This window comes from Anser cygnoides, chromosome 29, assembly GCF_040182565.1.
Source record: "Anser cygnoides isolate HZ-2024a breed goose chromosome 29, Taihu_goose_T2T_genome, whole genome shotgun sequence".
Classification (NCBI taxonomy): Eukaryota; Metazoa; Chordata; class Aves; order Anseriformes; family Anatidae; genus Anser; species Anser cygnoides.
Window position 1 is genome coordinate 2863135 of NC_089901.1, and position 15676 is coordinate 2878810.

Consider the following 15676-nt stretch of genomic DNA (forward strand, 5'->3'; position numbering starts at 1 on the left):
CCCATGGCCGTTTCCAGCCCCCCATGACCATTTCCAGACCCCTCATAACCGTTTCCAGCCCCCCATGACCATTTCCAACCCCCCATGACTGTTCCCAGCCCCCATGATCATTTCCAGCCCCCTATGGCCGTTTCCAGGCCCCCCATGACCATTTCCAGGCCCCCGTGGCCATTTCTAGCCCCCCCATGACCGTTTCCAGCCCCCCCAGGTCCATTTCCAGCTCCCCCATGACCGTTTCCAGCCCCCATGACCGTTTCCAGCCCCCCCATGACGGTTTCCAGCCCCCATGGCTGTTTCCAGCCCCCCCATGACCGTTTCCAGCCCCCCCATGGCTGTTTCCAGCCCCCATGACCGTTTCCAGCCCCCCCATGACCGTTTCCAGCCCCCCATGACCGTTTCCAGCCCCCATGACCGTTTCCAGCCCCCATGGCTGTTTCCAGCCCCCCATGACCATTTCCAGCCCCCGCAACCGTTTCCAGGCCCCCCATGACCATTTCCAGGCCCCCCATGACCACTTCCAGCCCCCCGTGACCATTTCCAGCCCCTCCATGACCATTTCCAGCCCCCCATGGCCGTTTCCAGCCCCCATGACCATTTCCTGCCCCCCATGACCATTTCTAGCCCCTCCATGACCATGTCCAGACCCCCCGTGACCGTTTCCAGGCCCTCCGTGGCCATTTCCGGACCCCTCATGAGCACTTCGAGACCCCCATTGACCATCTCCAGTCCCACCGTGACCATTTGCAGCCCCCATGGGCATTTCCAGCCCCCATGACCATTTCCAGCCCCCCGTGACCATCTCCAGACCCCCCATGGCTGTTTCCAGGCCCCCATCGCTATTTCCAGACTCCCTATGATCATCCCCAGTCTCCCCATGACTGTTTCCAGACCCCCAGGTCCGTTTGCATCCCCGAAGACCAGCTCCAGCCCCCCCATGACCATTTCCAGACCCCTCATAACCGTTTCCAGCCCCCCATGACCGTTTCCAGCCCCCCATGACCGTTTCCAGACCCCCCATGACCATTTCCAGCCCCCAATGACCATTTCCAGCCCCCCTGTGACCGTTTCTAGCCCCCCATGGCCGTTTCCAGCCCCCCCATGACCGTTTCCAGCCCCCCCATGGCTGTTTCCAGCCCCCATGACCGTTTCCAGCCCCCCATGACCGTTTCCAGCCCCCATGACCATTTCCAGACCCCTCATAACCGTTTCCAGCCCCCCATGACCATTTCCAGCCCCCCATGGCCGTTTCCAGCCCCCCCATGACCGTTTCCAGCCCCCCCATGGCTGTTTCCAGCCCCCCCATGACCGTTTCCAGCCCCCATGACCGTTTCCAGCCCCCATGACCGTTTCCAGCCCCCATGGCTGTTTCCAGCCCCCATGGCCGTTTCCAGCCCCCCCATGGCTGTTTCCAGCCCCCCATGACCGTTTCCAGCCCCCATGACCGTTTCCAGCCCCCCATGGCTGTTTCCAGCCCCCATGACCGTTTCCAGCCCCCCCATGACCATTTCCAGCCCCCCGCAACCGTTTCCAGGCCCCCCATGACCATTTCCAGGCCCCCCGTGACCACTTCCAGCCCCCCGTGACCATTTCCAGCCCCCCATGACCATTTCCAGCCCCTCCATGACCATTTCCAGCCCCCCATGGCCGTTTCCAGCCCCCATGACCATTTCCTGCCCCCATGACCATTTCTAGCCCCTCCACGACCATGTCCAGACCCCGTGACCGTTTCCAGGCCCTCCGTGGCCATTTCCGGACCCCTCATGAGCACTTCCAGACCCCCATTGACCATCTCCAGTCCCACCGTGACCATTTGCAGCCCCCCCATGGGCATTTCCAGCCCCCCATGACCATTTCCAGCCCCCCGTGACCATCTCCAGACCCCCCATGGCTGTTTCCAGGCCCCCATCGCTATTTCCAGACTCCCTATGATCATCCCCAGTCTCCCCATGACTGTTTCCAGACCCCCAGGTCCGTTTGCATCCCCGAAGACCAGCTCCAGCCCCCCCATGACCATTTCCAGACCCCTCATAACCGTTTCCAGCCCCCCATGACCGTTTCCAGCCCCCATGACCGTTTCCTGACCCCCCATGACCATTTCCAGCCCCCAATGACCATTTCCAGCCCCCTGTGACCGTTTCTAGCCCCCCATGGCCGTTTCCAGCCCCCCCATGACCGTTTCCAGCCCCCCCATGGCTGTTTCCAGCCCCCATGACCGTTTCCAGCCCCCCATGACCGTTTCCAGCCCCCCATGACCATTTCCAGACCCCTCATAACCGTTTCCAGCCCCCATGACCATTTCCAGCCCCCCATGGCCGTTTCCAGCCCCCCATGACCGTTTCCAGCCCCCCATGGCTGTTTCCAGCCCCCCCATGACCGTTTCCAGCCCCCCATGACCGTTTCCAGCCCCCATGACCGTTTCCAGCCCCCCCATGGCTGTTTCCAGCCCCCCATGGCCGTTTCCAGCCCCCCATGGCTGTTTCCAGCCCCCATGACCGTTTCCAGCCCCCCCATGACCGTTTCCAGCCCCCCATGGCTGTTTCCAGCCCCCCATGACCGTTTCCAGCCCCCCATGACCATTTCCAGCCCCCGCAACCGTTTCCAGGCCCCCCATGACCATTTCCAGGCCCCCGTGACCACTTCCAGCCCCCGTGACCATTTCCAGCCCCCCATGACCATTTCCAGCCCCTCCATGACCATTTCCAGCCCCCCATGGCCGTTTCCAGCCCCCCCATGACCATTTCCTGCCCCCATGACCATTTCTAGCCCCTCCACGACCATGTCCAGACCCCCCGTGACCGTTTCCAGGCCCTCCGTGGCCATTTCCGGACCCCTCATGAGCACTTCCAGACCCCCATTGACCATCTCCAGTCCCACCGTGACCATTTGCAGCCCCCCCATGGGCATTTCCAGCCCCCCATGACCATTTCCAGCCCCCCGTGACCATCTCCAGACCCTCCATGGCTGTTTCCAGGCCCCCATCGCTATTTCCAGACTCCCTATGATCATCCCCAGTCTCCCCATGACTGTTTCCAGACCCCCAGGTCTATTTCCATCCCCGAAGACCAGCTCCAGCCCCCCCATGACCATTTCCAGACCCCTCATAACCGTTTCCAGCCCCCCCATGACCGTTTCCAGCCGCCCCATGACCATTTCCAGCCCCCTGTGACCGTTTCTAGCCCCCCATGGCCGTTTCCAGCCCCCCATGACCGTTTGCAGCCCCCCATGACTGTTCCCAGCCCCCATGATCATTTCCAGCCCCCTATGGCCGTTTCCAGGCCCCCCATGACCATTTCCAGGCCCCCGTGGCCATTTCCAGCCGCCCCATGACCATTTCCAGCCCTCCATGACCGTTTCCAGGCCCCCATGACCGTTTCCAGCCCCCAGTGACCGTTTCCAGCCCCCCCATGACCGTTTCCAGGCCCCCCATGACCATTTCCAGGCCCCCGTGGCCATTTCCAGCCCCCCATGACCGTTTCCAGCCCCCAGTGACCGTTTCCAGCCCCCAATGGCCGTTTCCAGCCCCCATGACCGTTTCCAGCCCCCCATGACCATTTCCAGCCCCCCATGACCATTTCCAGCCCCCCATGACCGTTTCCAGCCCCCCATGGCCGTTTCCAGCCCCCCCATGGCCGTTTCCAGCCCCCATGACCGTTTCCAGCCCCCCATGACCGTTTCCAGCCCCCCATGGCCGTTTCCAGCCCCCCATGGCCGTTTCCAGCCCCCCCGTGCCGCCGTGGCCGCCCCGCGGCCCCGCCCCTTTCCCCGCCCCTCCCCGCCCCCGCGCTCCCCGCGCATGCGCCCTCCCCTTCCCTCCCCCCGACCCGGAAGCGGTAGCGAGAGGCGGCCCCGTGACCCGGAAGCGAAAACCTGCGGGAGGCGCGCGCGGAGCGGGAGCGGGAGCGGAGCCAGACCGGGAGCGGAGCCGCCATGTGAGGGGGGGGGGCACCGGGCCGGGGGGGGCTGGCCGCGTCCCGTCCCCGGTCCCCAGGTCCCCCCATCCCCCGGTCCCCCTGTCCCCGGTCCCCAACCCCGTCCCCGGTCCCCCCGTCCCCCGGTCCCCGTCCCCGGTCCCCCCGTCCCCGGTCCCCCCTTCCCCGGCGCCCCTATCCCCGGCCCCAATACCCGTCCCCGGTCGCCCCAGTCCCCGGTGCCCCAGTCCCCGGTGCCCCTGTCCCCGGTGCCCCTGTCCCCGGTGCCCCCGTCCCCGGTCCCCCTGTCCCCGGTCCCCCCGTCCCTGGTCCCCCCTTCCCCGGCGCCCCTATCCCCGGCCCCAATACCCGTCCCCGGTCGCCCCAGTCCCCGGTGCCCCAGTCCCCGGTGCCCCAGTCCCCGGTGCCCCAGTCCCCGGTGCCCCAGTCCCCGGTGCCCCAGTCCCCGGTGCCCCAGTCCCCGGTGCCCCAGTCCCCGGTGCCCCAGTCCCCGGTGCCCCTGTCCCCGGTGCCCCTGTCCCCGGCGCCCCTGTCCCCGGCGCCCCTGTCCCCGGTGCCCCTGTCCCCGGTCCTGGTCCCCCCGTCCCTGTCCCCGGTCCCCATCCCCGTCCTCATCCCGGGTCCCCGGCCCCGGCCTCACGTCCCTGTCCCCGGTGCCGGTGCGCAGGAGCCTGCTGAACAAGCCCAAGAGCGAGATGACGCCGGAGGAGCTGCAGAAGCGGGAGGAGGAGGAGTTCAACACGGGGCCGCTCTCGGTGCTCACGCAGTCGGTGAAGAACAACACCCAGGTGCTCATCAACTGCCGCAACAACAAGAAGCTGCTCGGCCGCGTCAAGGCCTTCGACAGGTCCGGGACCCCCCACGGGCCCCCCGGTATCCCCCCAGTATCCCCCGGGCCCCCCGGTATCCCCCTGACCCCCCCCCCCCCCCCCGATATCCTCCCCCCAAAGGTTCCCCTTTGGCTCCCCCTGATATCCCCTCGGGTTTCCCCAAAGCGCCCTCTGCCTCCCCCAAAACACCCCAGGGGCTCCCCGCGGGGTCCCCGGCATCTCCCTGGGTCACCCCAAAGTGTTCTCCGGGTACCCCAATATCCCTTTGGGTCCCCCAGTATCCCCCTGGGTCACCCTGAAGTGCCCTCCAGGCCCCCCAGTATCCCCCTGGGTCACCCCAAAATGTTCTCCAGGTCCCCCAATATCCCTCCAGGTCCCCCAAATTCCCCCGGGTCACCCCAAACTGCCCTCCAGGTACCCCAATATCCCTTTGGGTCCCCCGATATCCCCCTGGGTCACCCCGAAGTGCCCTCCGGGTACCCCGATATCTCCATGGGTCACCCCAAAGTGCCCTTCGAGTCCCCCAATATCCCTTTGGGTCCCCCAGTATCCTTCTGGGTCACCCCAAAGTGCTCTCCGGGTCCCCCAATATCCCTTTGGGTCCCCCACTATACTCCTGGGTCACCCCAAAGTGCCATCTGGGTCCCCCGATAGCCCCCTGGGTCACCCCAAAGTGTTCTCCGGGTCCCCCAATATCCCTTCGGATCCCCCTGGTATCCCCCGGGTCTCTCCCCTGGGTGCCCCCAATATCTCCCCGAGCCTCCCCAAAGCGCCCTCCGGGTACCCCAATTCCCCCTGGGTCTCCTCGCTGTCCCCACGGGGTCCCCAGCGTCCCCCTGGGTCACCCCAAAATGCCCTCCGGGTCCCCCGATATCCCCTCAGCTCTCCTCACAGTCCCCACGGGGTCCCCGACGTCCCACGGGGTCACCCCAAAATGCCCTCCGGGTCCCCCGATATCCCCCTGGATGCCCCGAAGGATCCCTGATGTCCCATGGGTCACCCCAAAATTCAGGGTCCCCCCCTGAATCCCCCCCCCAAATTTCTCCTGCCGTTTCTCCCCCCCCCCATGCCCCCTGCGTCTCCTGCACCGCCCCCATCCTTTGGGGGCGCCCCCGGTGTCCCCTCCCCGTTGTCCCCACCCCCCCCAAAGGCAGGCAGCCCCCCTAACCCCCCCCCCCCCCGTGCCCCCCGCCCCCCAGGCACTGCAACATGGTGCTGGAGAACGTGAAGGAGATGTGGACGGAGGTGCCCAAGAGCGGCAAGGGCAAGAAGAAGTCGAAGCCGGTGAACAAGGACCGCTACATCTCCAAGATGTTCCTGCGCGGAGACTCCGTCATCGTCGTCCTGCGCAACCCCCTCATCGCCGGGAAGTAGGGCGGGGGGGCCCCCGAACACCTTCCCCCCCCCCCCCAAAAAAAAAAAAGAAAACAACAATAAAAATAAATTAAAAAAAAAATCTGGGAAAATGGGGCCGCCGGGGGGTTGCGCTGGGACCCCCCCACCTCCTTTCCCCAGCCTCGTGCCGGGACCCCCCACCCGAGACCCCCAGCATCGGGCGTTTTGTGGCCCCCCCGCCCCAAAATGCCTTCCTGCCCCCAAAATGCCTTCCTACACCCCAAAATGCCTTCCTGCCCCCAAAAATGCCCCCCCAAAATGCCTTCCTGCCCCCCAAAATGCCCCCCCAAAATGCCTTCCTGCCCCCCAAAATACCTTCCTGCCCCCAAAATGCCGCCCCCCACCCCAAAATGCCTTCCTGCCCCCCAAAATGCCCCCCCCAAAATACCTTCATGCCCCCCCACCCCAAAATGCTTCCCCGCACCCCAAAATGCCTTCCTGTCCCCCAAAATGCCCCCCCAAAATACCTTCCTGCCCCCCAAAATGCCGCCCCCCACCCCAAAACGCCTTCCTGCCCCCCAAAATACCTTCCTGCCCCCCAAAATGCCCCCCCACCCCAAAACGCCTTCCTGCACCCCAAAAAGGCATTTTGGGGGGGGGGGGGGGCAGGTGGCTGAGCCCTCTGGGGGGGGGCACCCTGAATGGGGAGGGGGCAGCTCCTGGAGGGGCTTTTACCCCCCCCCGAGGTTATAGGCAGCTCCTGGGGGGTTTTTTGCCCCCCCCGGGGGTGCAGGAGGAGGGGGGGGCAGGAGGGGCTCCTTGGGGGCGCCCCCCTCCCCTGGGGCCTCGCCGCCCCCCCCCCGCCGCGCGCTGTGGTTCCTCCCGGCACCGCGGTTCCCCCCACCCCCCCCCCCCCCCCGGGGGGGGCAATAAAAGTGGTTCGTTCCATCGCCTGCTGCGTCCGGATTGGCTCCTCCCCTGGGGGGGCGTGGCCGGCCGGGGCCACGCCCCCTTTTGCCGAGGCCACGCCCCCGAGCGTGCCGTGCGCATCCCGAGGCGCCGTCGGGCGGGCGAGGTGCGAGGGGGGGGAGGGGGGGGGAGGGGCCGGGCCCCCCCTCCGGATCGGGCCCCGGGGACCCCCCGGACCCTGTGCCCCCCCCCGGGGCCCTGTGGCCCCCCCCGGCCCCGGTACTGACCCCCGCGCGTCCCCCCCCCGCAGATGCCGCAGCCGAGGGGCAGCGCCTGCGCCCCCCGCAGAGCCGCCGGTGAGGGGGGGGCGGGGGGGGGGCCGGGTGTCCCCCCCCCCCATAACCCCCCCCCCATCACCTCCCCATCGTCCCCCCCCACTGTCACCCCCCCCCCCATGTCCGCCCCACCGGTATCCGCCCCCCCCCAAACCCCCCCCCCCCCCCGGGTCCCCCCCGTGCCCCCGTGCCCCCCCCTCCCCGTGTCACCCCCCCCCGCCTGTGTCCCCCCCCATAACCCCCCCTTGTCCCCCCCCGGTGCCCCCCTCCCCGTGTCACCCCCCCCAGCTGTGTCCCCCTCCCGGTGTCCCCCCCCCCATAACCCCCCGGTGCCCCCCCCCCCCATGACTCCCCCCTTTGTCACCCCCCCCGTGCCCCCCCCCGGCTGTGTCCCCCCCCCAAAACCCTCCCCTTGTCCCCCCCGGTGCCCCCCCCCAGTGCCCCCCTCCCCGTGCCACCCCCCCGGCTGTGTCCCCCTCCCCCATAACCCCCCAGTGCCCCCCCCCGCCCCATGCCCCCCCATAACCCCCCCTGTGTGCCCCCCCCCCCGGTGCCCCCCCCCCGTGCCCCCCCCCAGCCGCCCCCGCCGGGACTGGCGCGCTGCTGCAGGAGCTGGCCGAGATGGTGCCGTGGCCGCGCCACGCGGGGGGGCCCCGCACCCAGGTATATTTTTTTTGGGGGGGGGGGGGGGGGGGGTCTGCAGGTGCCGTGTGGGTGCCCGATCCCCCCCCCCCCCCCCCCCCCCCAGGAGCAGGTGATGCGCAACGTCCTGGGGTACATCGGGCACCTGCAGAGCACCCTGCGCGCCGTGCGGGGGGGCAGGTAACGGGGACCCCCCACCACCTACAACAAAAATTGCCCCCCCCCCCCAGCCCCCCCGAGCCCCCCAGGCTGTGGGGAGGAGGGAACGAGAAGGGGAGGGGGACGCGTTGGGGCTGCCCCCCCCACCCCCAGCCCCCCTTCCCATTCGGGTACCCCCCCCACGACCCCCCCCCGGTTCCCAACAGTGCCCCCCCCAAATTTAAACCCCCCAGGACCCCCCCTACACCCTACGACCCCCATCCAGGTACTTGCCCCCCCACCCAACACCCCCTGCTTGCCACCCCCACCCCAGTTAAGCCCCCCAGGACCCCCACCCCCCACCCCGTGACCCCCATTTGGGCCCCCCCGACCCCCCCGACTCCCCCCGACCCCCCCCGACCCCCCCCCCCTCTGTCCCCGCAGGACCCTCCGGGGACACCCCAGCGGTGGGGCCGAGCGCTGGGGCCACAGCGGGGTAGGTGACATTTGGGGGCGGGGGGGGTAAGGGGGGGGGGGGGCACCCATGGGTGCTGACCCCCCCACACACCCCCCCCCCCCCCCCACCCCAGGCTGCTGGTGCCCGAGGAGGACGAGCTGGCGGGGGGCCGGCGGCCCCTGGTTGAGCGCTACTGGGCCGAACTGGGACGTCACCGGGCCGAACTGGGACGTCACCGGGCCGAACTGGGACGAGCTGAAGCCCGGCAAGGCGGGCTGGGGGGGCGCCCCCTGACCCCCTCCCCGCGGCGCAGGGGGCTGCTGGGGCTCAGCCCCTCCCTGCTGGCCTCCCCCGCCCCCCGGGGTCCCCCAGCGAAGTGGCACGAGGTGGGGCCCGGGGGGGGGGGGGGCGGGGGGGGGACATAAAGGGGACAAGGGGGGTGGCCCTGTGTCCCCCCCCCCAGTTTTGTTCAGTGTCGTGTCCCCCCCCCCCAACAGCGCTCTTCGCCGAAGTCTGCCTCAGCCCGCAGGTGGGGACCGGGCCTGTCCCCCCCCCAGTGCCACCCCCAGTGCCACCCCCCCAGTGCCACCCCCCCAGCATCACCCCCCCAGTGCCACCCCCTCATTGTCACCCCCCAGTGCCACCCCCCAGTGCCACCCCCAGCATCACCCCCCCAGTGCCACCCCCCAGTGCCACCCCCAGCATCACCCCCCCAGTGCCACCCCCCCCAGTGTCACCCCCCAGTATCACCCCCTCAGCGTCACCCCCCCAGTGTCACCCCCTCAGGGTCACCCCCCAGCGTCCCCCCCCCAGTTCCACCCCCCAGCATCACCCCCCCCAGCGTCCCCCCCCAGTGCCACCCCCAGTGTCACCCCCCAGTGCCACCCCCCAAGTGTCACCCCCCAGTGCCACCCCCAGTGCCACCCCCCAATCCCACCCCCCAGTGCCACCCCCCCAATCCCACCCCCAAGTGTCACCCCCCCAAGTGTCACCCCCCCAGTGTCACCCCCAGTGTCACCCCCTCAGGGTCACCCCCCCAGCGTCCCCCCCAGTTCCACCCCCCAGCATCACCCCCAGCGTCCCCCCCAGTGCCACCCCCCAGTGTCACCCCCCCAGTGCCACCCCCCAAGTGTCACCCCCCAGTGCCACCCCCCAGTGCCACCCCCCAATCCCACCCCCCAGTGCCACCCCCCCAATCCCACCCCCCAAGTGTCACCCCCCAAGTGTCACCCCCAGTGTCACCCCCCAGTGTCACCCCCCAGTGCCACCCCCCAGTGTCACCCCCCAGTGCCACCCCCCCAATCCCACCCCCCAGTGCCACCCCCCAGTGTCACCCCCCCAGTGCCACCCCCTCAGCGTCACCCCCCCAGTATCACCCCCTCATTGTCACCCCCTCATTGTCACCCCCTCATTGTCACCCCCAGTGTCACCCCCAGTGCCACCCCCCCAATCCCACCCCCCCAGTGCCACCCCCCCAATCCCACCCCCCAGTGCCACCCCCAGTGTCACCCCCCAGTGTCACCCCCCCAGTGCCACCCCCCAGTGTCACCCCCGCAGCATCACCCCCCCAGTGTCACCCCCCCAGTGTCACCCCCCACTGCCACCCCCCAGCATCACCCCCCAGTGCCACCCCCCAGTGCCACCCCCCAGTGTCACCCCCCGCAGCATCACCCCCCAGTGTCACCCCCCCAGTGTCACCCCCCACTGCCACCCCCAGCATCACCCCCCCAGTGCCACCCCCCAGTGCCACCCCCCAGTGTCACCCCCACTGCCACCCCCCAGCATCACCCCCCAGTGCCACCCCCCTCATTGTCACCCCCCAGCGCCACCCCCCAGTGCCCCCCCAGCGCCACCCCCCCAGTGCCACCCCCCAGTGTCACCCCCAGTGCCACCCCTCATTGTCACCCCCCAGCGCCACCCCCCTCATTGTCACCCCCCAGCGCCACCCCCCAGTGCCCCCCCCCCCAGTATGACCCCCCAGTGCCCCCCCCCCCCAGGCGGTGGCAGCCCACCCGTCCCCGCAGGCCCCGGTGGCGTCACCGCAGGAGGAGGTGGCCGGCAGCCCCCCGGCTGTCCCCAACGTGCCGGGGGGGGACCCGGGGGCGCGGCGGAGGCAGCGCCGGCCGCTGGCCCCCCAGCACCCGAAGAAGAAATGCGTCAACGGCTTCCTCATGTTCTGCCGCCTCAACCGCAAGGCCTACCTCAGGTGGGGGGGGGGGACACGGGGACAAAGGGGGACACGGGGGGGGCGTGGGGACATGGGGGGGGGTGCGGGGACATGGGGGGGGGCGCGGGGGCCGCAGGGAGGATGGGGGCTCTGGGGACCCGGGGGGACCGGGGGAGATGGGGACACCGAGCGGGGAAGGGGGGAGATGGCTGGTTGGGGACAGGGATGGGGGGGGACCTCGGAGGGTGTTGGGGACCTCAGGGGACATGGGGACCTTGGGGGACACAGTGGCCTCAGGGGACACGGGGACCTGGGGGGACATGGGGGCCTCGGGGGACATGGGGGCCTCAGGGGGACATGGGGACCTGGGGGGACATGGGGACCTCGGAGGGTGTTGGGGACCTCAGGGGACACGGGGACCTCAGGGGACATGGGGACCTGGGGGGACATGGGGACCTGGGGGGACATGGGGGCTGTGGGGGACACAGGGGCCTCAGGGGACATGGGGACCTCAGGGGACATGGGGACCTCGGGGGACACGGGGACCTCGGAGGGTGTTGGGGACCTCGGGGGACATGGGGACCTCAGGGGACACAGGGACCTGGGGGGACATGGGGGCCTCGGTGGACACGGGGACCGGAGTGTTGGGGACCTCAGGGGACATGGGGGCCTCAGGGGACATGGGGGCCTTGGGGGACATGGGGACCTGGGGGGACATGGAGGCCTCGGTGGACATGGGGACCTCGGAGGGTGTTGGGGACCTCGGGGGACACGGGGACCTGGGGGGACATGGGGGCTCGGGGGACATGGGGGCCCGGGGGGACATGGGGACCTGGGGGGACATGAGGGCCTCAGGAGACATGGGGGCCTGGGGGACACGGGGACCTCGGAGGGTGTTGGGGACCTCAGGGGACACGGGGACCTCAGGGGACACAGGGACCTGGGGGGACATGGGGACCTGGGGGGACACAGGAGGGCCTTGGGGGACATGGGGGCCTCGGGGGACAAGGGGACCTCGGAGGGTGTTGGGGACCTCGGGGGACACGGGGACCTGGGGGGACATGGGGCCTCGGGGGACAAGGGGACCTCGGAGGGTGTTGGGGACCTCGGGGGACATGGGGACCTGGGGGGACACGGGGGCCTCGGAGGGCATCGGGGACCTTGAAGGGACATGGGGACCCCGGAGAGACCCCAGAGCAGGGGATATGGGGGGGTGACACAGGGACAATGGGGGGGGGGGATACTGGGGGGGGGGGAATGTTTTTGGGGGGGGGGGACCCTGGATGGAGATGGGGACTGGGGGGTGGGGGGGTCTGGTGACACCCCCGGTGACACCCCCCGGTGACACCCCCCGGTGACACCCCCGGCGCCAGCGCCCACCCGGGGCTGGCCTCCACCGTGGCCACGCGGGAGCTGGCGAAGCTCTGGCGCAGCCTCAGCCCCGACGAGCGCCGGCCCTACTGGTGCGTACTGGGCCCTACTGGTGCGGCGTTGTCCGGGGGGGTCAGGGGTCCCCGGGGGTGTCCCCCCCCCCGGTGTCCCCTTGCACGGTGACCCCCCCCTCCCCGCAGCCTCCACGCCCGGCGGTTCAGCCAGCTGCACAACCGCACGCTGCGGCCGGACGGGGACAACGGGGGGGACAACGGGGACAACGGGGGGACAACGGGGACCCGGCCCCCCCAGCGCCCCTCCAAGCGCTGCTGGCCGCCCACGCCGGTGCGCTCGGGGGGGGCCTCCGTCCGCCTGATGTCCCCCCCCGGTGACCCCCACCCCGTCCCCGTAAGCCCTGTCCCCGTGTCCCTGTCCCCGGCGGTTTTAACCCCATTATTTATTCTCCTGGGCAGAGCTGGCTCTGTCCGGGACGGGGACAGGGACGGCTGTGGCCCGGGGACGCTTCGGGACCCTTCGGGGACCCTTTGGGGACTTTTGGGGACACTTTGGGGACACTTTTGGGGACATTTTGGGGACACTTCGGGCACTTTTGGGGACATTTTGGGGACACTTTGGCTCTTGCCGGCCCGGTCCCCGCCATCTTGTCGTCGGGCAATAAAACCCCTTTGGCGTCTACCCCCGCCTCGCCCCCCCTGCTGCCGCGTCCCCCCCCGCCGTGTCCCCCCCCCAAGAGGCCGAGAGCCACGTCAGAGCCGTTTATTGCCGTTATCGGGTCGGGGGGGGGTGGGGGCGCTTTTGGGGGCCCCCCTCAAGGCTTCTTAGGCCGCGAGGCCTGCGCCAGCGACCACAGCGAGTAGCAGGTGCCTGCGGGGACGGGGACAGCTCAGGGACCCCACGGCCGGGCCCCGCGTGTCCCCCCCCCCCCCCGTCCCCAAAGCACGCAGCCCCCCCCCCCCCCCCCCCAGCAGCGACCGTGCCCCCCCCCCCCCAATGTTAAAAATAGAGCCCGGGGTCGTTGTCCCTGTCCCCCCCCCCCCCCCCCCCAGTTCTGGGGGCCTCTGTGTGTCCCCAAACCGATTTGTGGACCCCCCCCCCCAAAAAAAAAAAATCCAGGCCCCCCCCCCCCAAAAAAAACAAAATCCAGGCCCCCCCCCCCCCACGGACCCGGCCGTACCCACGGAGCAGATGAGGGTGGTGAGGTGATAGAGCGCCGAGTCCATGGCCCCCCCTTGAGGTGCACCGGGAGCCCGTTGTCCTCCTGGGGGGGGGCACGGGATGAGCAACATCGAGGGCTGTGTCCCCCCCCCAAAAATGCCCCCCACTCTAAAATGCCCCCCCCCAAATGCCCCCCAAATGCCCTCCCAAATGTCCCCCCTACACCCCCCCCCCCAGCCCCAGGGACCCCAGGATCCAGGCTGTGATCCCCCCCCCCCCCCCCAGGCACCCAACTTGACCCCCCCCCATCCCACCCCCCCGGTGCCCCCCCCGTGCCCCCCCCCCCCCCCCCACCTGGAAGAGTTTCTGGTGCTCGGGGACCCGGTTGTGGAGGCGCCGGGGGCCGGGGGGGCCGGGGAACGCAGGAACCCCAAGGGAATGGCCTTGGGGGGGGGGGGGGGGCATGAGGGGGGGGGAGAGAGACCCCCTGCCCCCTCCCCGGTCACCCCCATAGCCCCCCCCCCCCCCCCCAAAAAAAATCCCCCCAACCAAAGGGATCCCCCCATAACACGTCTCCTATAGGGCCCCCCTCCCCATAGGGCCCCCTCCCCATAAGGCCCCCCCCCGGACCCCCCCCCCAATAAGAACCCTCCCCAAAAGACCCTTCCATAACCGCCCCCCCATCACCTGCAGCCCCCCCCCCCCCCAAATCCCCCCCATAACAATCCCAGAGGCTCCCCTCCGTAGGGACACCCCCCCCCCACTCCCCCATAACGCCCCCCATGGTGCCCCCCCCCAATCCCCCCCCCTTGGTGCCCCCCATAATCTCCCCCCTTGGTGCCCCCCCCATAATCTCCCCCCCTTGGCAACCCCCATAACGCCCCCCATGGTGCCCCCCCCCCAATCTCCCCCCTTGGTGCCCCCCCATAATCTCCCCCCCTTGGTGCCCCCCCCATAATCTCCCCCCCCCTTGGCAACCCCCATAACGCCCCCCCATGGTGCCCCCCCCCAATCTCCCCCCTTGGGGCCCCCCCCATTATCTGCCCCCCCCCGGCACCCCCCCCATAATCTCTCCCTCCTTGTTGCCCCCCCCATAATCTCCCCCCCTTGGCAACCCCCCATAACCCCCCCCTTTGGTGCCCCCCCCCCCTTGGTTCACCCCCCCATAACCCTCCCCTTTGGTGTCCCCCCCCCCATAATCTGCCCCCATTGTTGCCCCCCCATAATCTCCCCCCCTTGGCACCCCCCCCATAATCTGTCCCTCCTTGGCACCCCCCATAATCTCCCCCCCCATTTTGGCAACCCCCATAACCCTCCCCTTTGGTGTCCCCCCCCCATAATCCCCCCCCCCCATGGTGTCCCCCCCCGGTACCCTCAGGCCCCTCATGCTCAGCCCGTCCCGATCCCGATCGTCCTCTGCTGCCGCCACAGAGGGCACCGGGGGGGGACGGGGGGCGGGGGGGGCGGGACGAGGCGGGGCGGGGGGGGGGGCGGGGGGCCAGGGCAGGGGGGGCCGGGGGGGCCGGTGCCGGTGGCACCCAGGGGCACGCGGCCCCAAGGAGATGGTGACAGCCGGGGACAACGGCGTGGGGACACTGAGGGGTGCCCCCCCCCCCCAATAGGCCCTGTGACCCCCCCTCCCGCACGGTCCCACTGCCAGGTCCCTGCATGCCGTGCCCCCCCCCCCCCAAGTGTGTCCCCCCCCCGTGTCCCTGTGTCCCCATCCAGCCTCACGGCCAGTCCGGGGCCCCGTGTCCCCAAGTGGGACCCCAACACGTCCCCGTGTCCCCACACGGGGCCTGTCCCTGTCCCGGTGTCCCCACACGGGGTCTGTCCCTGGTCTCTGTGTCCCCATGTGTGGTCTGTCCCTGTCCCCGTGTCCTGACGTGTGGCCTGTCCCTGTCCCCATGTCCCCACACAGGGCCTGTCCCTGTCCCTGTGTCCCTATATGTGGCCTGTCCCCATCCCCATGTCCCTATATGTGGCCTGTCCCTGTCCCCGTGTCCCCACACGGGGCCTGTCCCCATCCCCATGTCCCCACACGTGGCCTGTCCCCGTCCCGTGTCCCTATACGGGGCCTGTCCCTGTCCCCGGGTCCCCACATGTGGCCTGTCCCCGTCCCCGTGTCCCCACACGGGGTCTGTCCCTGTCCCCACACATGGCCTGTCCATATCCCCGTGTCCCTATATGTGGCCTGTCCCCGTCCCGTGTCCCCACATGGGGCCTGTCCCTGTCCCCGTGTCCCCACACGGGGCCTGTCCCCATCCCCATGTCCCCACACGGGGCCTGTCCCTGTCCCCGTGTCCCTATATGTGGCCTGTCCCCGTCCCCGGGTCCCCACACGGGGCCTGTCCCCATCCCCATGTCCCCACGCGTGGCCTGTCCAT

General features: G+C 69.9%; 2 protein-coding genes across 2 annotated transcripts; one reads left to right on the plus strand and one right to left on the minus strand.

Moving 5' to 3' along the window:
* The first annotated feature begins 3772 nt into the window (after positions 1–3772).
* SNRPD2 (small nuclear ribonucleoprotein D2 polypeptide) lies at positions 3773–6187 on the plus strand. The gene is made up of 3 exons (XM_066984830.1): positions 3773–3929; positions 4597–4776; positions 5959–6187. Coding segments are annotated over exons 1-3 (357 nt in total). The 5' UTR covers positions 3773–3927; the 3' UTR covers positions 6134–6187.
* A 6688-nt stretch (positions 6188–12875) lies between these two features.
* Positions 12876–14676, minus strand: COX7A1 (cytochrome c oxidase subunit 7A1). Its single transcript, XM_066984832.1, is given in 6 exon segments — positions 12876–12998; positions 13309–13356; positions 13359–13392; positions 13644–13708; positions 13711–13732; positions 14662–14676. Coding segments are annotated over 6 exon segments (240 nt in total). The 3' UTR covers positions 12876–12942.
* Between the last annotated feature and the right edge of the window lie 1000 nt (positions 14677–15676).

What these genes read in the sequence shown, in the direction of transcription:
- SNRPD2 (XM_066984830.1), top strand. An exon ending in CGCGTCAAGGCCTTCGACAG is followed by an intron (nt 4,777 to 5,958) that starts GTCCGGGACCCC and finishes CCCGCCCCCCAG; the next exon opens with GCACTGCAACATGGTGCTGG.